The sequence below is a fragment of the Cetorhinus maximus genome, chromosome 32, assembly GCF_964194155.1.
Source record: "Cetorhinus maximus chromosome 32, sCetMax3.hap1.1, whole genome shotgun sequence".
NCBI classification, from domain to species: domain Eukaryota; kingdom Metazoa; phylum Chordata; class Chondrichthyes; order Lamniformes; family Cetorhinidae; genus Cetorhinus; species Cetorhinus maximus.
Genome location: NC_135910.1, coordinates 9,382,858 through 9,404,957, shown reverse-complemented (window position 1 = coordinate 9,404,957; position 22,100 = coordinate 9,382,858). Strand labels below are relative to the sequence as shown.

The following is a 22,100-nucleotide window of genomic DNA, read 5'->3' as shown; positions in this document are numbered from 1 at the left end:
TCAATGTGGTTGACTCTTAAATGCAAGCCATTCAGTTGTAACAAACTGCTACAAAGACACAAAAAAGGAATGAAACTGGACGGACCACCCGGCATCGACGTGGGCACCGGAAACACCAACGACAATTGCAGCCCTGTCAACCCTGCAAAGTCCTCCTCACTAACATCTGGGGGCTAGTGCCAAAATTGGGAAAGCTGCCTTATGGAATCATACCTTACAGATAATGTCCCAGAGTCCACCAATCTCACAGAATCTCACAGTGCAGAAGAGGCCCTTCGGCCCATCGAGTCTGCACTGACATGTGAGAAACACCTGACCTACCTACCTAATCCCATTTACCAGCACTTGGCCCATAGCCTTGAATGTTATGACGTGCGAAGTGCTCACCCAGGTACTTTTTAAAGGATGTGAGGCAACCCGCCTCCACCACCCTCCCAAGCAGTGCATTCCAAACCGTCACCACCCTCTGGGTAAAAAAGTTTTTCCTCACCCCTCCCTGCCCACCCCCTCAGCTAAACCTTCTGCCCCTCACCTTGAACTTATGTCCCCTCGTGACTGATCCTTCAACTAAGGGGAGCAACTGCTCTCTATCCACCCTGGTCCATGCACCTCATAATCTTATACACCTTGATCAGGTCGCCCCTCAGTTTTCTCTGCTCCAACGAAAACAACCCAAGTCTATCCAACCTCTCTTCATAACTTAAATGTTTCATCCCAGGCAACATCCTGGTGAATCTCCTCTGCACCCCCTCCAGTGCAATCACATCCTTCCTATAATGTGGCGACCAGAACTGCACACAGTACTCCAGCTGTGGCCTCACCAAGGTTCTATACAACTCCAACATGACCTCCCTACTTTTGTCATCTATGCCTCAATTGATAAAGGCAAGTGTCCCATATGCCTTTTTCACCACCCCACTAACATGCCCCTCCGCCTTCAGAGATCTATGGACACACACGCCAAGGTCCCTTAACTCCTCAAAACTTTCTAGTGTCATGCCGTTCATTGAATACTTCCTTGTCACCATCCCTGTCATTCTGATATGTCAAATACCCTTCAACATTCAGGTCCCAGCCATGGTCACCTTTCAACCACGTCTCTACAATGCCTATCAGATCATACATGTGGGCCATCAGCAGCAGCGGAGGTGGCGGCACAGTGGTATACAGTCAGGAGGGAGTTGCCCTGGGAGTCCTCAACATTGATTTCGGACCCCATGAAGTCTCATGGCATCATGTCAGACACGGGCAAGGAAACCTCCTGTTGATTACCACGTACTGATGGATCAGTGCTCCTCCATGTTGAACATCACTTGGAGGAAGCACTGAGAGTGGCATGGGCGCAGAAAGTTCTCTGGGTGGGGGACTTCAATGTCCATCACCAAGAGTGGCTCGGTAGCACCACTACTGACCGAGCTGGCTGAGCCCTAAATTACCTATCTGCTAGACTGGGTCTGCGGCAGGTGGTGAGGGAACCAACAAGAGGGTAAAACATACTTGACCTCATCCTCGCCAACCTGCCTGCTGCAGGTGCATCTGTCCATGACAGTATCGGTAGGAATGACCACCGCACAGTCATTGTGGAGATGAAATCCTCCCTTCACATTGAGGACAACTCAAGACTGGGCATCCATGAGGCGCTGTGGGCCATCAGCAGCAGCAGAATTTTACTCAAAACGCAATCTAAACTTATGGCCTGGCATACCCCCCACCCTACCATTACCATCAAGCCAGGAGATCAGCCCTGGTTCAATGAAGAGTGCAGGAGGGCATGCCAGGAGCAGCACCAGGCATACCTAAAAATGAGGTGTCAACTGGTGAAGCTATAAAACAGGACTACTTGCGTGCCAAACAGCATTAGCAGCAAAGTGATAGACAAAGCTAAGTGATCCCACAATCAACGGATCAGATCTAAGCTCTGCAGTCCTGCCACATCCAGTCGTGAATGGTGGTGGACAATTAAACAACTCACTTGAGGAGGTGGCTGCACAAATATCCCCATCCTCAATGATGGAGGAGCCCAGCACAGCAGTGCAAAAGACAAGGCTGAAGCATTCACAACAATCTTCAGTAAGAAGTGCCGAGTGGATGATCCATCTCGGCCTCCTCCGGAGGTCACCACATCATAGATGCCAGTCTTCAGCCAATTCGATTCACTCTACGTGATATCAAGAAACAGCTGAAGGCCCTGGATACTGCAAAGGCTATGGGCCCTGACAACATTCCGGCAATAGTGCTCCAGAACTTGCTATGCCTCTAGCCAAGCTGTTCCAGTTCACCTACAACACTACCTGGCTATGTGGGAAATTGCCCAGGTATGTCCTGTACACAAAATGCAGGACAAATCCAACCCAGCCAATTACCGCCCCATCGGTCTACTCTCCATCATCAGTAAAGTAATGGAAGGGGTCATCAGCAGTGCTATCAAGCGGCACTTGCTTAGCAATAACCTGCTCACTGATGCCCAGTTTGGGTGCTGCCAGGGCCACTTAGCTCCTGACCTTGTTACAGCCACGTGGTTCAAGAAGGCAGCTTACCACTGCTTTCTCAAGGGCAACTAGGGATGAGGAATAAATGTCGGCCCAGCCAACGATGCCCGCATCCCGTAAATGAATAAAAAAAAACTAATTTAAACCGCAGTAATAGAATAGACCTTTACCACTGAAAAGTATTTTAAAAAATTCTCTCTTCTAATTTCCAGCTATTTACACACACTCCTTAATAGCAGTTGCTCACCAACCAATCAACTTACGGCTTTCTGTGATGTCACGATTTGATTGCCCCCCTCCACCCCAAAACCCGGTGTCCTCCAGCAGCTGCTACAGCCCCCAGCCTTGCTCTGTATTTATCTCCTCCCTCTCTGGTGTGTTCCTCATGGGCCCATGCTCTCCTTTCTTTCCCAGGTAACTTGAGATCAGACTGGACCTGCTGCCTAGATTTTGTCATCTCCCATTGATTTGGTATCCGTAGCCCTGGTCATCCTCGAGTGAATTGTGGCCTCTTGTGCCCCCATTTCCTTTCCAGTTGTTTTCACCTTTAAAATTTAAATATTCCATGAAATGAAAAGTGGGATATATAACTACAACAGGCACAAATAAGCTTGTAGGACAATTAATTTTTGAAAGTACTAATTTAACTTTCATGGACGAAATGAACTATGCATGAATAGGTCTGAATTTATGTAAAATATAAAATCAGATCACTTCTTTGCACATTTGAATTGGAAAACAATAAACCCATTTGGAACCTGTTAAAGTGATTTAAAAACATGCCCAAACCCCATGCTTTGATTACAGTTCTGACAGATGGGTTGCTTGTCTCAGATACATTCATCCTAACTGGTGAGACACGGAATGCTTTATCTGAGAATAATCCTTTCCAGCTTTTCTTTCACTGGGTCATTAAGTATCTAATTGCTAAATGAGATTGCTTGAAAGTATGCCCTTAATTATTGTGGCTGTAGAGATTGCCTTGTGAAGGTAATGGTGGTCAACACAGTATGTGATCACGTTACTCATGTTTTTGTCAGGAACCTTTGGAGGCTGTGCTGATAACCTGCTTTATTTAAATGCTGGATGGCGGTCTTGCCTGTTTGTTCTGTGTTTTGTGACTCCTTGCTAACATCAGAAGGCTTGTTAATCTATCTTTCTTCAGTGCAGCAAATCAGAAACATTTTTTTTTGCAAAAATATACTTTATTCATAATATCTGAAAAAAACATTTCAAAATGGCCATCGCAAAAGTGCAGTCATATTCAAGTTTTCCACCTAGATCGTGTCGCACCCTGAGGTGCAACAATACAATGAAGGAACATTATAGACATTTGATAATGGTCATAACAGACAGTGCAATGGTATTTAAGTAAATCATATTGCACCCTTGATGCTTCAGTACAATTGTGATACATGTAACATTCATCGGCTACATTCACTGTGAGTCAAACAGCCCGAGGGGTCTATACAATTCCTAGCCCCTAGGTGCACTGTGCCTGAAAGGCCTTGGATTGCAACCTCTCCCCTTTGCAAAACAGAGCTACATTTTTATATGGCTGACCAATGCACCCTTGGTTTTGGGTTCATATTGACTGAAATGAATATGCAGGGATGGTAGATACCTGCTGTCTTCAGGGTTGTTCTTCATCCTGATCAATACTGGTAATACTTTTCCTGTCATGTCAATCAATTAAAACCACTTATTAATACTCGACTTTTGGCTACAGTTGTTCTCTGAGGCTGTCAATCAAAAGTTTTTTTTGTTCATTTCTGGCATTTCGCTGAGATGTTTATGGAAATTGGATTTAAGTAATGTGGCAGCACCATGTGTGCTATCTGAAGCAATGGAAATGCTGATTTACGTTCGACTGGGTGAAAATTTTTTTTATTGATTCACCAGATTTTTTTCTATGTAATATTGATTCAGTAAATTGGTGTCCCATTGGTGCTCTTTGAGGTTTACTGCAAACGTGTTGAATTTTCCCACTCATATCTTTCCTATATGCCATCTTGCCAGTAATGTATTTCATGCATTATTATTATTATCGGAAGTTGCTGGAGAGGTTGGTTTTAGTTTGCTTTCCTGTGCCATAACTTCTAATGGAAGTGTTAGTTAGCACCTTGCCTGTGCCTTTTTTTTTTAAGTGACCACCCTCCTGTTCGCAGTATCATAGAATTGTTGCACTGGCTTTCTGAAGGGGCATTTTACCTAGTGCCACTCCCACACCTTCTCCCCTGCACGTTTTTCCTTTTCAGATAATCCAGTTCCCTCTTGAATTCCTGGATTGAACTTGTCTCCGCCACATTCTTAGGCAATGCGTTCTAGATCCCAACCACTCGCTGTGTGAAAAAAGTTTCTCCTCATGTCTCCATTGCTTTCTTTTGCCAGTTACCTGTAGAAACACACTCTGGGAGGCTTCTTAATCAAACAAAACAAACTTTATTTATATGAGAGCTTCCGTGGCTGCTTGCATCCAGCCAGCCCCTCATATAACTACCTTTCCTAGGGAACCCCTCCCTAGAATTTATTCCCCCATGCTAGCCACACATTGCTTGGACAAATATCGTGACCACTACTCAGTTGAACTGATCTTAAAGTGAGTCTTCACATTACCTTCCCTCTGTGCCCTCTTGTTCTCGATTCTTCCACCAGTGGGAAGATTTTTTCCTATCTACCATGTCCGGACCCTTCATGATTTTGGATACCTCTATCAAATCTCTCAACTTTATCTTCTCCAAGGAAAACAGTCCCAGCTTCTCTAATTTATCTACGTAACTGAAGCTGAGTGAATCCTATCTGCACTCTCTCTAATGCCTTTCATCTTTCCAGAAGTGTGGCGCCCAGAACTGAACATAATACTCCAGTTGAGGCTGAACCAGTGTTTTATACAAGTTTAACATAACTTCCTTGCGCTTGCACTATGTGCCCCTATTAATAAAGCCTAGGATGCCGCATGATTTATTAATCGCCCTCTCAACCTGTCCTGCCACCTTCGGTGACTTATGCACATAAAAACCCAGGCCCCCCTGCTCCTGCACCCATTTAGAATTGTACCCTTTCTTTTATATTGTGTCTCCATATTCTTCCTACCAAAATGAATCGATTCACATTTCTCTACATTGAGCTTCATCTGTCACTTGGCCCGCCCATTCTACCAACCTGTTTATGTCCTTTTGAACCTCTACACAATCCTCACAGTTCACAATGCTTCCAAATTTGCTATCATCTGCAAATTTTGAAATTGTGCTCTGTACACCAAGGCCTAGGTCAATAATGTATATCAGGAAGAGCAAGGGTCCCAAAACTGACCCCTGGGGAGCTCCACTGAAAACCTTGCTCCAATCTGGAAAAACACCCATTAACTGCTATTGCTTCCTGTCACTCAGCCAATTTCATATTCATATTGCTCCTGTCCCTTTTATTCCATGAGCTGTAACTTTGCTAACAAGTCTACTAACAAGTTACTTTGTCAAAACACTTTTGGGAGTTCATGTACACTGCGTCAACAGCATTACCCTCATCAGCCCCCTCTGTTACCCCATCAAAAAACTCCAGAACATTTGTCCTTAACAAATCTGTGCTGGCTTTCCTTAACCTGAATTTGCTCAGGTGACTATCAATTTTGTCTCAAAGTTATTGCTTCTGGAAGCTTTCCCACCACCGAGGTTAAACTGATTGTCCTGTATTTGCTGGGCTTATCTTTATGTCCTGTTTTGGACAAGGGTGTAACATTTGCAATTCTTCAGCTCTCTGATACTACCCCTGAGTCCTAAGAAAGACTGGAAAATTATGGCCAGTATCTTTGCAATTTCCACTCTCTTTTTCCTCAGTATTGTTGGATCTATCTCAGCCAGTGTTAGTGCCTTATCAACTTTAAGATACAGACAGCCTATCCAATACCTCTGCCGTATCAACTTTAAACCCTTCAAATGTCTGAACTACCTCCTTTACTGTGCTTTGGTTAAGACAGATGCAAAGTATTTATTTAATACCTCAGCTATGTCCCCTTTCTCCATGCGTAAATCTCCTTTTTGGTCCCTAATCGGCCCTACTCCTCTTTTTACCAGTTTTTTCATTAAAATTTACATGCCTATAGAAGACTTTGGGATTCCCTTTTATGTTAGCTGCCAGTCTCTTTTCATACTCTCTGTCTCTTTGCTTCTCCTATTTGCTTTTTCATTTCCCCCCCTGAACCTTTCATATTCCTCCTTGGGTCTCAATTGTATTATCCACCTGACATCTGTCATAAGTACAGTTTTCCTCCTTCACCTTAATCTCTGTCTCTTTTGTCATCCTGGGAGCTCTAGATTTGTATGCCCTACTTTTGCACTTTGTAGGAATATATCTTGACTGTGCCGAACTATCTCTTCTTTAAAAGCAGCCTATTGTTCAGTTACAGATTTGCCTGCTAATCTTTGATTCCGATTTATTTGGTGCAGATCCATTCTTACCCTACTGAAGTCGGCGTTCCCCCAGTTAATTTTACTTACTAGATTGTTCTTTCTCCTTTTCCATAGCCAACCTAAACCTTATGACACAATGATCACCGTCCCCTAAATGTTCCCCTACTTCCACTTGGTCGACCTCGGAACAGGTCTACCAGTTCTGAAGAAGAGTCATATTGGACTCAAAAACGTTAACTGTTTCCCTCTCCACAGATGCTGCCAGACCTGCTGGGTTTTTCCAACACTTCATTTTTGCTTTCGGTCTAGCAGTGCCTCCTTTCTTGTTGGAGATATACCTTGACTGGAAATATACTTAGGGAGACAGTGGTGTAGTGGTAATGTCACTGGACTCATAATCCAGAGGCCCAGGCTAATGTTCTGGGGACATGGATTTAAACCCCACCACAGCAGCTGGTGGAATTTGAATTGAGTTAATAAATCTGGAATTGAAAGCTAGTCACCAGTAATGATGACCATGAAAGCGTTGTTGATTTTTGTGAACCATTTGGTTCACCAATGTCTTTTAAGGAAGGAAATCTGCTGTTATTACCTGATTTGGCCTACATGTGACTCCAGACCCACAGCAACGTGGTTGACTCTTGACTGCCTTCTGAAATGGCCTAGCAAGCTACTCAGTGTATCAAACCACTATGAAGTCTAACAGGAAAGACACTGAATGGACCGCCCAGCATTGACCTAAGCAGCGGAAATGACGACAGCAAACCTAGCTCTGTCTACCCTGCAAAGTCCTCTTTGCGAACATCTGGGGGCTTGTGCCAAAATTGGGAGGGTGATCCCCATTGACGAGTCAAGCAACAGCCTGTCATAGTCATTCTCATGGATTCATACCTTACAGGCAATGCCCCAGACACCACCATCACCATCCCTGGGTATGTCCTGTCCCACTGCAGGGAAAAAAAGCACTGAAGGTGGCAAGGGCACAGAATATATTCTGGGTCAGGACTTCAGTGTCCATCACCAAGAGCACTACTATTGATCAAGCTGACCAAGTCCTAAATGACATAGCTACCATACTGGGTCTGCGGTGATTGGTCAGGAAACCAACAAGAGGGGAAAACCTACTTGACCTTGTCCTCGCCAATCTATCTGTCACAGATGCACCGATCCATGATAGGATCTACAGGATTGACCACCACACACAGTCCTTGTGCAGGTGAAGTCCCCTCTTCACATTGAGGATACCCTCCATCGTATTGTGTGGCACTACCACTGTGCTAAAAGGGATAGATTTCAATCAGATCTAGCAATTCAAAACTGAGACATCTATGAGGTGTTTTGGGCCATCTGCAGCAGCAGCAGAATTGTATACAACCGCAATATGTAATCTCATGGCCTGGCGTAGCCCCCACTCTACCATTACCATCAAGCCAGGGGACCACCCTTGGTTCAATGCAGAGTGAGGAGGGCATGCCAAAAGCAGCACCAGGCATACCTGACAATGAGGGGTCAACCTGGTGAAGCTACAACGCAGGACCACTTGCGTGCCAAACAGTGTAAGCAGCCTGCAATAAGCCGAGTAAGTTATCCCACAACCAGCGGATCAGATCTAAGCTCTGTAGTCGTGCCACATCCAGTCGTGAAAGTTGCTGGACAATTAAATAATTAACAGGAAGAGGAGGAGGCTCCACAAATATCCATATCCTCATTGATGGGGGAGCCAGGCACATCAATGCGGAAGACAAGGCTGAAGCATTTGCAATCATTATCAGCCAGAAGTTCTAAGTGCATGATCGATCTCCTCCTCCTCCTGAGGTCCCCAGCATCACATGCCAGTCTTCAGCTAATCCGATACACTCCATATGATATCAAGAAAGGGCTGAAGGCACTGGATACTGCAAAGGCTATGGCCAATAGTAGTGAAGGCTTGTGATCCAGAACTAGCTGCGCCCTTAGCCAAGTTGTTCCAGTACAGCTCCAGCACTGGCATCTACCAGACAATGTGGAAAATTGCCCAGATATGTCCTGTCTGCAAAAAGCAGGACACATCCAAATACTGCTCTTATCAGTCTACAGTTGATCATCAGCAAAATGATGAAAGGGGTAGTTGACAGTGCAATCAAGTGGCAGTTACTCAGCAATAACCTGCTCACTGATGATCAGTTTGGGTTCCTCAGTTCCTGACCTCATTGTAGCCTTCGTCCAAATATGGACGAAAGAGGTGAGGTGAGATGAGTGCCCTTGATATCAAGGTAGCATTTTACCGAGTGTGGAATCAAGGAGCCCTAGCAAACCTGGAGTCAGTAAGAATCAGGGGGAAACTCTCCATTGGTTGGAGTCATACCTAGCACAAAGGAAGATTGTTGTGGTTGTTGGACGTGAACCATCTCAGTCCCAGGGCACCACTGCAGGAGTCCCTCAGGTAGTGTCCTAGGCCCAATCACTTTTGGCTGCTGCCTCAATCACTTTCCCTCCATCATAAGATCAAAAATAAGGATGTTCACTGATGATTGCACAACACCATTCACGAATCCTTTGATAGTGGAGCAGCCCTTGTCCATATGCAGCAAGATCTGGACGTTATTTAGACTTGGGCCGATAAGTGGCAAGTAATGTTCGCCCACTCAATTGCCAGGCAATGAGCATCTCAAACAGGAGAGAATCTAATCACCTCCCTTTGACATTCCATGGTATTGCCATTGCTGAATCCCTCACTACCAATATTCTGGTGGTTACCATTGACCAGAAACTGAACTGGACCAGCCATTTAAATACTGTGGCTACAAGAGCAATTCAGAGATTGGGAATTCTGTGGCGAGTAACTCACCTCCTGACTCCACAAAGCCTGTCCACCATTTACAAGTCAGGCGTGTGATGGAATACTCTCCACTTGCCTGGCTGAGCACAGCTTCAACAACACTCAATAAGCTCGACCCATCCAGGACAAAGCAGTCCACTTGATTGGCATCCCAACCGCCACCTTAAATATTCACGCCCTCCACCACTGACGCACAGTGGCAGCAGTGTGTACCATCTACAAGATGCACAGCTGCAACTCACCCAGGCTCCTTTTGACAGCACCTTCCAAACCCGCAAGCTCTAACACCTAGAAGGCCAAGGGCAGCAGATGCATGGGAGGGCCAGCGCCCATAGGTTCCCCTCCAAGTCTTACACCATCCAGACTTGGAACTATATTGCCATTCCTTCACTGTCGCTGGGTCAAAATCCTGGAACTCCCTCCCTAAGCACTATGGGTGTACCTATACCATATGGACTGCAGTGATTCAAGAAGGTGGCTCACCGCCACCTTCTTGAGGGCAGTTAGGAATGGGCGATAAATGCTGGCCTAGCCAGCAACACCCAGATCCTGTGAACAAAATTTTAAAAAAATATTGCCATGGAAAATTTTTCTGTACCCACTCTAGGAACTACTAACTTTCTAACTAATACTAACTTTCTTTTCCTATGCCTGTTTGGTTGGGGTAAAAGTCAAATCGGAGTAGGAATCTTGTAGTTAATATCTTTGCATGTTATGTGGATTAAATTTTACTCTCCACCTCTTTCAAAATGAATATGTGAATATTATAATCTTCATGGCTGTTTGGTAAATTTGTCTTCTTTGCAATTTTTTTATGTCGTGCTGGTTTCATTCCAGATAAGCATTCAAGAGCGATCTTGTCAGACTTTGTATCATAGTGTTTGGAGCAGGTTGACCATTGGGTTGGCTAGTTTATTTGACTCCTTGCTAATTTGAGATTTCTGTGGTTGAACACGCTTTGGTAGATTACATGGAATTGATGATGTCCTAGGCCCAACCATCTTCAGCTGCTTCATCAATTGACCTTCCTTCCATCATAAGGTTGGAATTGGGAATGTTTACTGGTGATTGCACAATGTTCAGCACCATTCGTGACTCCTCAGATACTGAAGCAGTCCATGTCCAAATGCAGTAAGACCTGGACAATATCCAGGCTTGGGCTGACAAGTGGCAAGTAACATTTGTGCCACACAGGTGCCAGGCAATGACCATCTCCAACAAGAGAGAATCTAACCATCGCCCCATGACATTCAATGGCATTACCATTGCTGAATCCCCCACTATCAACACCCTGGGGGTTACCATTGACCAGATATTGAACTGGGACTAGCCATTATAAATACAAGAGCAGGTCAGAGGCTAGGAATCCTGTGGTGTGTAACTCACCTCCTGACTCCCCAGAACCTGTCCATCATCTACAAGGCACAAGCCAGGAGTGTGATGGAATACTGTTCACTTGCCAGGAGTGCAGCTCCAACCTAACTCAAGAATGCCACCCAGGACAAAGCAACCCGCTTGATTGGCACCCCATCCACAAACATTCACTCCCTCCACCACCGACGCATAGTGGCAGCAGTGTGTACCACCTACAAAATGCACTGCAGGAACTCACCAAGGCTCCTTAGATAGCACCTTGCAAACCCACGACCGCTACCATCTAGAAGGACAAGGGCAGCAAACACATGGGAACGCCACCACCTGGAAGTTCCCCTCCAAGCCGCTCACCATCCTGACTTGGAACTACATTGCCATTCCTTTACTGTCGCTGGGTCCAAATCCTGAAACACTCTTCCTACCTAACAGCACTGTGGGTGTACCTACACCACATGGACCACAGCGATTCAAGAAGACAGCTCACCACCGCCTTCTCATGGGCATTTAGGGATGGGCAATAAATGCTGGCCTAGCTAGTGATGCCCACATCCCATGAATGGATATTAAAAAAATTATATTCATTGTTCATCTCTGCAAGAAAGATGTGCTCGCCGAATGTAGATTCTCGTATCTTGTGAGAAAAACAAGAAGCACTGCAGATACTCAGCAAGCCAGGCAGCATCTGTTGAGTACAAGGCCAAAAACTGACTCTTATCCAGTTCAAAACTGCTTGATCTGATCAGTGTTTCCAGCATTTTGATCCAGATTTTCAGCACCTGCAATATTCTTTTACTTTCCACTTTTTTCTCCTTCTCTTGTCTGCCCATCATAGTATATGGAGATTTTAACCGCCCCCAGTGCTTGAGCGGATAAGCTGGTTCCCATCCTTGCAGATGAATTGTGCTTTGTGCAGCAGTGACCTGGGGGCCTTGATGTGGCATTACTCCTTTTCCAGCATTCGTAGATTTTGCTTTTCTTTTCAACTCCATAAGTCTTGCTATGGGTTTTTTTTAATTCTTGAAGTTGGTCCTATTCAGTGTTCCTTTATGGATTCTGTATCTCTGTGCTCTCAGGAATTGGTCCCTCTTTCTAGATTGGCAAATTCTGGAGGAAATTTGGGAGTGTTGATTTTCCTTTATCGAATTTAGGGCATCAGTGGTTTTGCCTAGGATGAGTTTTGCTTTGGTAAGAGTTGGGAGGGTCTTGCTTCCCAAACTTGGCCTGAAAGTGAATTTGGTGATTCAGATCTGCCGATGGAAGTACTGATTTAGAAGCATCTTCAGCCAGATCAAAGAATTCTGTAGGCTTTGTTTGCACGGGAGGCTACATCTTGACAATGGCTGTGTAGATTTGAAGGATATGCCCTGCAAATATTAGCAGTATAAATGGAACATATGTATGTATTTTGCACTATCTACACATCCTTGATAATTGACCCCATTTTTTTCCTCATTATAAATTGTGGATGGAGGGTCTAATTGGATTGCTAGTTTATTTTAAAACTGTGTGCTGAAGATTAAAACAAATCTATTCTACTAATTTGATTAAAAGATTTGTCAAGGATCGGCATCTTTTCAGTTTACCTACTGACAATTGCCTAAATAATTTTCTCTGTTGCATTAAATTGGTGTTCATTCTTTGCTGGATCTCCTGGGGACCAGTAAAATCCTGGCCTAAGTTTCTTGTCTTTTGTCATGTTGAGGAACTTTAGCGATCTACTGCACAAACTGTGAAAGTTCAATAAAAGTTTGCCTTGTCCTTTTAAGAATCAACCTTTCTGATTGTGGGCCTCACCCTCCTTGGTTCAACTTTGATGTCCTGCCTGTCACAAGCTGCGATTAGTATTTGTAATGCTTGACATTTGTACCATGTATTCCAAAAGTTGTTACTGGGGCCCAGACATGTTACAGCAGATGAATTGTTATTGTTTTTATTCCTGTTCAACCAGTGGGATATAAATATTTCCAATTTGTCTTCCGTAACATAGAAGTCGGTGTTCATTTGCACATTTATTTATTGAGTATGGATTATGAGCCCACATCGTGCATGATACCAATTATTGTTTTCTAAGACAGATAATTCTGTCATGGGAGGATGCTGTAATATTTTCATGCCTGGCATAGCTTCTTACTAGGAGATTAATGTAACAGTAAAGCACTTGTACATTCTATGTGCTTACTTAGAGACAGTTGTACCATAGCACCCACAGCATGTTGTCCTCAATCAGCAAGCACTCTGAGGCACCTAATGGATTGCAGAATGAGATCAGCAAGTCGCAGTATCAGAATTTAACTGACTTGAGAAATTCCTCCATAAAGCTTCTTGATTTGGAGTTGCATGCAATGCACGTGCGCCCATGTGAAATTTCTCTGTTTATTGAAGTAGCCTGCCAGATGACAAATTAACTGTCCATTTTAGGTGAGGAGGAATTCTCGTTTGGGTTTGGAGGGACTGGAAAGAAGTCAACAAACTGCAAGTTTCAGGACTACGGAGAGCGATTTTCTGAGAACGATGTGATGGGATGTCTAATTGTAAGTGTTACAGATTTGCTTTGAATTATAATTTTTCAACTCTAGGCTACAAGCAGAGTAGCTTTTTTTGTGTTTTACACATATTAATATAATGGTTGCAGTATAATGGTTTTATTGGGTGTTGGAAATTTGTGTTAAGGATGCCCTTGAAGGTTATTCTATGAACTGATCAGTTCCTGACTTTGAAATATCTTTTTGGAGCTTTGATCTGATGCATGGCTTTGACTGTTAGTTTTCAGACTGGTGGAACAGGTCAGAATGGGGTTTGGCTGCTCATCCTTGTTCTCATGACATCAACTTGGTATCTCCTGTAGAATGGTACTGCGAAAATAAATTAACGTGATATGGGTTCAAACAGGGATTCTATGCAACTGTTTAAATTTTGCAGTCCCGGTTTGCAGTCTCCTGCAGGCTGTGGTTGCTGTCTGTTATTGTACATTGTGGTTATCCACATGGAACAGAAGGCTAACCTTGTCACTGCTTAAAACTACATTGACAGTGGGTAGACTGTCTGGATTTATACTTTCAGGGTCTCTTGGTTCTTGGTCAGATTGTTAGGAATGACACGGGTGGGGGGGTCGGAGGTGGGGGGCGTCAGAACAATGGATGGTGTCACCTATTGCAGCGTGATTACTGACTTACTGGGAAAGCTGCAGGGGACTGATGGTGAGATGGAAAATTTGTGCCAGCTCTCATGTTTAAGGGGACTGCATTAAATGGGAAAAGGAGGTAGTTGTTAAAACCAGTTGCCAAATATTTCGTTGTTGAACCTTTCACGTTTTTATTATCTATCACATCTATAGAATTTTGAAGCCGGTGAAGATGTGGAGATGTCCTTTACAAAGAACGGAAGGTGGCTAGGTGTGGCATTTAGGGTCAAAAAGATGGCTCTTGGTGGACTGCCATTGTTCCCGCATGTGCTGACAAAGAATTGTGCCATTGAATTCAACTTTGGGCAGAAGGAACCATGGTGCAGAATTCCTGATGGGTTCATGTACATTCAGCATGTGCCTGTTGATGAACGTATGCGAGGCACATTAGGACCAAAGTCTAAGTCAGAGTGTGAGGTAGGTACGCTTATTAAGGTTGGAGGTGGTTATTGTGATTCTAAAAGTGAATCTGTGCAGTCTATCTCGAAGAAACCCTTTCCTTTACACCACTTTTTTTTTTAGATTGAATTCTCCATTTGGCCTACTTTTAATTTTCCCCTTGATGGTCTGAATTTATTTGACTTTAATTAAATAATTCAATTCAAAATATTTTGAAAATGTAGAATTTCCATAGTCTCAGTTTTGGTATGGAGGTCTTTTCCTTCTGTGCTTTTCCAAGGATCATAATTCTGCAGTAGCAAATCATGTAAAAAGTTCAAAGAATGGGATTTAGAAATGCACCACTCACAATCCCTATATTGTCATGGTCCGATTAGAAAAACATAATGTGAAAGGTTGATTGAAGACTCCTGTTGACCAGATGCTTTGGTCTATGCAATCCCACCCACACAGCCCATGCCCATTGTTTATATGGCACAAGCACAGAATTGTACGATAAATCATCCATGTGTTTATCAAGATTATATCTGAAAGATGTCTGGTTTATTAAGCAGATGAGGATAACAATATAATTTGGAATTTCTGGATTATTGGCAGGTGGATAAATGTAGTGCAATGGTTGAGTTGAAATAGAGTTGGAGGCAGTCAGTTTTAAATCACTAATTTGAAGGATAATGAATAACAGTCTGTGGCCCTTGTGTGTAACACCTTTCTAAATGAGACACTAAATGAATCAAAACCATACTGTTTCACAATCATTTAGTCATCCTCATTCAAGAACTTAGGGGCATGTTGGCTGAAGGCACGGCAGCCATTGGTAAGACAGAAGGAGGAGGAATGCCTAAAGGGAACACTCAACACATGGAGATTGTAGCACTGGAAGAGGTAGTGAGAGGCCGGTGATTTAAACATAAGGATGACAATTTTGACTGAGTCATGGAGGATCAGGAGTCACTGTAGGACCAAGGTGTTGGGTGAGGTTTTCTTGAGACAGAGTAGGATATGGGCAACAGAGCATTGCATGAGCTGAATTTTAGGAAAAGTGTTGGATATAAGATCAGCTAGGAAAGCATTGCAATAGTAGAGTCTGCAGGTGACAAAGTCAGAGATTAGGGTTTTAGTGGCAGATGGGCTGAAATAAGGGGGGAGGTGGAAGTGGGCATTCTTGTGATGGAAGGGATAATGGGTCGGAAGCTAAGCTTGAAGTTTAAAAAAAAGAGCCTTGAGGTTGTGAACAATTTAGTTCAACCTCAAAATAGGTAAAGAGAATATAGTGTTGGATGGTAGGTGCTGAAGATGATGACTTCAATTTTTCAAATGTTATGGGAGGGGGGGTGTGGCAAAGCCTCAATTATCCATGCAAAGGAATTAAAATGTTTAGTAAGAAACTGAAGTTTTGAGCTGCCCTGAAGGGTGAAATTTCAATACCCAGATTGATCTAACCATCCTTCAACTTTGTATGGCAGGAATCACATGCAACCCAATGTAGACATCATTCTCCAACCAGCCAAATTACTGCGCTGGTTCAATTAAAAACCGTTGACTCTGACCAATGACTTTTACTATACAAGCCTCAGTTTTTCAGGTCAAAAGCCTGTTCAGGGAGTAAGTTGTGCTAATACTGAAAAGCCTCAATTGTGTCAACAGCAGCTCTAAAAAATGCCTCAGAGGGCAATAAAGAGTCAGCTGCATTTTCAAAGCAGAGGGAGATTTGCTTTTGGGTGGAATGCAAGGCACCAGAATGGTAAATAAACTTGCAGTCGCTGTGTCACATAACCACATTGCAATTATCACTGATGACTGTGACTTGAACAGGCGGATTTGGGACAGCATTCCCTTCTGTTTCAAGGTCAGATTCTCAAAGAGGCCAGTGGAGAACAGCCAGCATTGAAGGCTTGTGGCGCTTAGTGCAATCCCCAATTATCATCGTTCCACAATCGGGAGGCCTTACCTGTGGCTGCCTAACCCTAAGCTCTGGAATTATCTCTAATCTCTCCACCTCTCTCCTCTCCTTTATGACCCCCCTTAAAACTTACCTTTTTGACCAAACTTTTGATCACCTGTCCTAATTTCTCCATTAAGCATCTTAGAGTATTTTACTACATTAAAGGTGCTATATAAATGCAAGTTGTTGCAAGATGGTCAATTACTAAAGAGAAGAGGCTGGAGATAGTGGGGAGAAAGGGAAATTGGAGAAAATGGGGAGCACAGCACCTTAAAGAATGTTGAGAGCCAGTGTTTTACTCATGAGGCTTTTTCTTTAGATCCTGATGATGGTTGGCTTACCTGCAGCTGGGAAGACAACATGGGCTATTTCACATGCAGCTCACCATCCTTGGAAGAAATACAACATCCTTGGAACAAATGCCATCATGGAAAAGATGAAGGTAGGTATAAGGCATGCAGAATGACCCAGTTCTTATGTTTGTGCCTGAACTGGTAAGTAGCTCAGAGGTGGTCAGCTGATATCTTCATTAACTGAGTTCAATTTTAAAGTCCCCCAATAATACTGTAGGCCAAGTCTGCTATCCAAAGACTAAATGAACATGATGTGAAAATCAGTAATGGGGACAGGTGTCACTGTCCCAATAACATTTCTATAGACTTGACAGCATTTTTTTTTTTTACTGTAAAACATTTGTGCCTACAGCCCAATATTGGAAGGGTTGAAAATGCTTATCTGTAATTCTGTCAACAACTTCTTTCAGTATCTTTCATAGGCTGTTGTTGCATAGAGGTCAGAAGTCAGCTGGTGCAGTGATATTTTCAATTCTATGTTTATTCTACTATAAAGTGACATTAAATACAGACCTATGCACAAACATTAAGGTCCTTTTATTTAAATAATCTTTGGAGGAGGGCAAACCCAGGATGAGAGTAGCTGACGGTGAGAAGGCCTGAAATTTTTTGTGATAAGGAATTATGTAATTATATTTTTATGATCTGTAGTGAATGTTAATTCTTGTAGGCCACTTCAGATGGGTGGAATTATCAGACTTCATGTGGGTAGAACTATTAGTTTTCTCTTTGTTTAGCTTCTATTGCCGTCAAGACGTGGACCAATATATTTGTATCAAATCAGCAAAGTGACCTCAACATTTCATGTTCAATGCAGTTAATGCATGCAATACAGGATGAAGTCCATACTTACAACAAAACATTTTAACTCACCACTACCTTCTCAAGGGCAATGAGGGATGGGCAACAAGTGCTGGCCTTGCTAGTGATGCCTACATCCTTTGAATAAATATATTAAACTCTTGAAAATTAACGATGACCCCTGATGCCAGCAAAAAACAACAATAAAGCAGCGTAGTAACATTCAGTATATAATTATTAAAGTCAATATATAATGCATCATATAAATATGAAAATGTGTTTGTAAAGTACTTTAAAAATATTATTTTACGTACCCATGTCGGTTTCATCCAAGCTTTCCATACTCCCTAGTGACAGAAGACTCAATGAAGCCCCTGTCCTCTCCACCTCCCCAAACACACATTGTAATCAGACCCTCTTTCCCTAACCGCACACACTCGCACGCCTTTCTTCCAACCCCCAACTCACTCACTCAGCAACCTGGCCTTTCCAACAGCCTCACAGCAACACCAAGCTGCTCTGGGGCCCCACAAGCCCCATCACGGCCAGGCCACTGTGACTGAAAACTGGTGCCAGTTCACTATAGTTGGCTGAGACTGGGGCTTCGCTGCACACTCCTGGGTAGCTAGTTGTGCTGTGTCAAAGCATGGCAATTAATGCGCTCGTCTTTTCCTATTTTGCAAGAACTCCCATTCAGACATGACTCAATGAAGAACTCATAAACAAAAAAATGTACCAGTCTGAGTTAGCAGCAGGGGCAAGTTTTCAAATTAATTTTGGAATAATAATTTAATCTAAACGAGGTCGTTCTGAGTCTACTTCCTAAAAATACTTTAGTTAATAGGAAACACTTTTCAGAATAACTGCATGTTTGATTCTCAATATGCTTATGTTGCGTTGTTTAAGAAAGATTCTTACATCTTGCGAGCTTTTTCGTTTTTTGCAATGGACAAGTATTGCAACATCATGCATTTTAAAGCTAACTACGGTATAATATCCCTGTAAATAAAGAAAAAAAAGTTTGTCTTTTGCGAGCTTTTTTAATGCAGGGACGAATTCTGTAATATCTTTTTAGCTGGAAATCAGAAGTCATCAACCTTTATTTTGGCTTCCAGTGCACAAGCTTAAGCATTTCACTGTCCTTTGATTTGATAAATCAATAAATAATAATGCACAGTGCAGCCACTGTTTCCAAATCTTCTGGAGAAAAAAAAGACTTCTGCATCATTGAGCTCCACTGCTCACCCCCCCACCAGGCCCAGCAAACCCTGAGTCTGCTGAATTCCATATAGACATTGCTACCACCGTGCCCACCCCGCAACCTACCCCCCCCACCCCTGCATCTGCCAGACGCTGACTCCTCTTCCACTCTGGCCCTGCTGAAACCCGGATCCACAGCTCCCAGTGGGATGGGTGGGCAGCTCCCCCGAGCCACCTCCTGGCCTCATTATTGGAATTACTGAGATTCTCTCATGCCGGCTCTGGCTGCGTTGGAGGCAGATACGGCCAAGGGGAGGCGGAGCTCGGTTAAAAAAATTAAAAGAGCAGAATTCTGTTCTTCAAAAGTTGGAATTGTGCCAAATGGCGTAAATTTCTCATCCCTGGACAGAACTTGAGCCTTAAGCTTGATCATTTGAAATTTAATAAACTGCCATTTCCACGTATGCAAAAAGCGGTGCCGGTAATCATAGAATGTATATCAAATAATTATCATCTCCCAGTACCAAAAGGCAGAATTGTAAATTGAGACGAGTACAAAGGTGAGTTTAAAAAATTGCTTCCAACCAAAGAGCCCCGGCTCACAGGCTCTTCAGTGCTTAAGCTATTTCAGCACAAATTGGGTTAATATAATTTCCAAGTCACTGGCCAGACACCTGGAACCGACGCTTACTAGGAGCCAAAGAATCCGGTTCTCTCAGCAACAGGCATCTCTGCCATTTTCACAGGTGATGGGTCTCCGCCGTCAACGCAATTACGCGGGTCGCTGGGACGTCCTAATCCAGCAGGCTACTCAGTGCTTGAACCGTCTCATCCAGATTGCTGCTCGCAAGAAACGTAACTACATTCTTGACCAGGTACTGTTGTGTTTCCATGCTGCATTGCTACATTAAATAAGATAGCTTGTTTTTGTTTGTTTACGACAAATTAATGATACATTATTTCGGTAAATTAAATCTCATGTAATATCTAAAGAAAAACATTGTAAATTAAGATGTAAATAAAGACGAACTTTGTTTCATTGCCTGGGGATCAAATGAAAATAGCCATCTCACGTAAAGAACAAAAATACAAGATGAAATTTAATGATGTTGCTGCTTAGAAAGTAAAACACCAATGGTGAGTAATTGACTGATCTCCATTGTTACTAAGTAAAGAAAAAAAAGTTTAAAAATGTAAATATAGAAATTGGAACTTTGTTTTGTTTAATAATTGTTGCCCAGGTAAGTTATCATCAACTAATTTTGGCTTTCCAGGGCCTTCAGGACAGGCAAGGTAAGTACAGGTCTAAAGGACAATCTTTGGTTCAGGATAACTGTAAGTACCACTGGTAAGTAGTTATATGTTGTCTTGTCTGGGGCAGATGGTCTTATGAAGAACTGGTAAGTAAAGGTAAGTATCAGAGAGAGTAGTCAGGGTCAAGACAAGAAAACCTTCGCACTTTCTTGGTGGTGTTTGTGGAGTTCATTGACCCCTTTAAAGGTGCAAAGAATGGAATCCTAATTATATTTACATATGCTACCCTACACGAGAACTAATAGTTAGTGGTCCACGTAGGTGACACTACAATTGCTCTGACACACACATCTAGTTTGTTCGAGCTTTAAAGTCCTGTTTGTAATTGAATTAGATTGGCTTCATCAAAGTTTCTGAAGATATTTAATTGGATCATTGGATAAAACATTCTCCATTCTAGTGGCACAGTGACCCACGCATTTACATTTATGTGTAGATTCCTTGCACCACAAGTGAATTAGATAGCTCTAATCCTCAAAATGTATGCTGAAGATTGGCATGTCTAATTTAACACACCTTTAAGTACATTAAAGATGTGTACAGCTGTTAAATTTCACACCCATGTTTGGTTTGTATGTTGCAGTTGATTTACGCTGCAAAGGCTTTGGATCTTGTGTTGCTCCATAATTTCTGTAATCCAAGTTTGGAAGTGCCTTGAATTTTGATTTCAGAGCAAGGAATTTTTTTTAATGCTGGAAGAAAGTTGTTACTTAAGCTTTTTAAAAAGAATGGAGATTAAGCATAATTTTGAAATGATCTTGCAGGGTCGTGATATTCTTTTGTTACACAAACACCTTTAGTAATGAATAAATGCTTACGACAAGATATAGTTTACGGCTGAACAGATTACAGATGTAATGACCTGTAAAATAACTTCCGCATGTTTGTTGCATGCAGTAATATGATGTTGCCAGCCGTCTAATGAAAAGGATTGGTTCATAGCTGTTAAACAAGTGAGCCTGTGACTGTACGTAGGATGCTCTGTGAGTTGGCTTGCATTGTGCACCGTAACATTAAGTATACATTTTTTTTGCAGTATCCTTTTTGTATGGGGCAATTTGTGATTTGAACTTTCCTATAAATGGCAAAATGGGTATTAATGGGCAGATAATTTAGTGGTATGGCAGAGCATGTAGCTTATGCTTTAAATCACACAAGAGTTGCTGCATTAGTTAATGTTATCAGATGTGTTGAACTCAGAACTGGTTTTACCAAGTCCTTCAGCAATATTGTTGAAAGAAGAGGAGTATGAACTGGTTCTCCAGGGTACATTTATAAAAATGCATTTTACTACTGCACTGAGAAACTGTAAAATGTTGAAGGCTGAATTCGATTATTTTTCCAACTTAAAGCTTAAGTCAGCCAATATTGTGTAATTAAATTTGAGCCAGAGTGACTTTAGCACACAGAAATTAAGTACAGTTTTGAATTGTCTCGAATCATATTGTGCTGCAAAAACTGCTGTCAGCTGTTCAGAGTCACAGAATTCAGTCATATTCTGTTTGTTTTTAAAAAAAAAAGTCCCATTGAAACGAAGTTCTTTGAAGTCCCTTTATTTGAATAGTCTGTGGTGGATTTGCAGAAGTTGAGTCGCAATTATATTGAACTTTAGGAAGCTACAATTTCCTTGGGTGAGGAAAGTGCCACTCCATGTGTAAAATGCATATCAAGTGGTTTATTGCATAACTTAGATCCTTGAGAGCAAAATCAAACAGGAAATGATTTACTTGCATATCTTAAAACTGGGCGGTGATATACTTCCACCTTTCCCTTGTGCTGCCATGGAAATAACTAGAAAAGGAATTTATTTCTCAAAGTGG

At 42.6% G+C, this 22,100-nt stretch overlaps 1 protein-coding gene across 2 annotated transcripts in view; it reads left to right on the top strand.

Annotated features, from left to right (window-relative positions):
* LOC144671390 (heterogeneous nuclear ribonucleoprotein U-like protein 1) overlaps positions 1 to 22,100 on the top strand; it is an 80,816-nt gene that overhangs the window by 45,796 nt on the left and 12,920 nt on the right. For both annotated transcript variants that reach the window (XM_078533277.1, XM_078533278.1), the window contains exons 7-10: positions 13,506 to 13,618; positions 14,422 to 14,685; positions 16,932 to 17,054; positions 19,713 to 19,841. In XM_078533277.1, coding sequence (XP_078389403.1) covers positions 13,506 to 13,618; positions 14,422 to 14,685; positions 16,932 to 17,054; positions 19,713 to 19,841 — 629 coding nt within the window. The remainder of the gene's footprint in view (positions 1 to 13,505; positions 13,619 to 14,421; positions 14,686 to 16,931; positions 17,055 to 19,712; positions 19,842 to 22,100) is intronic.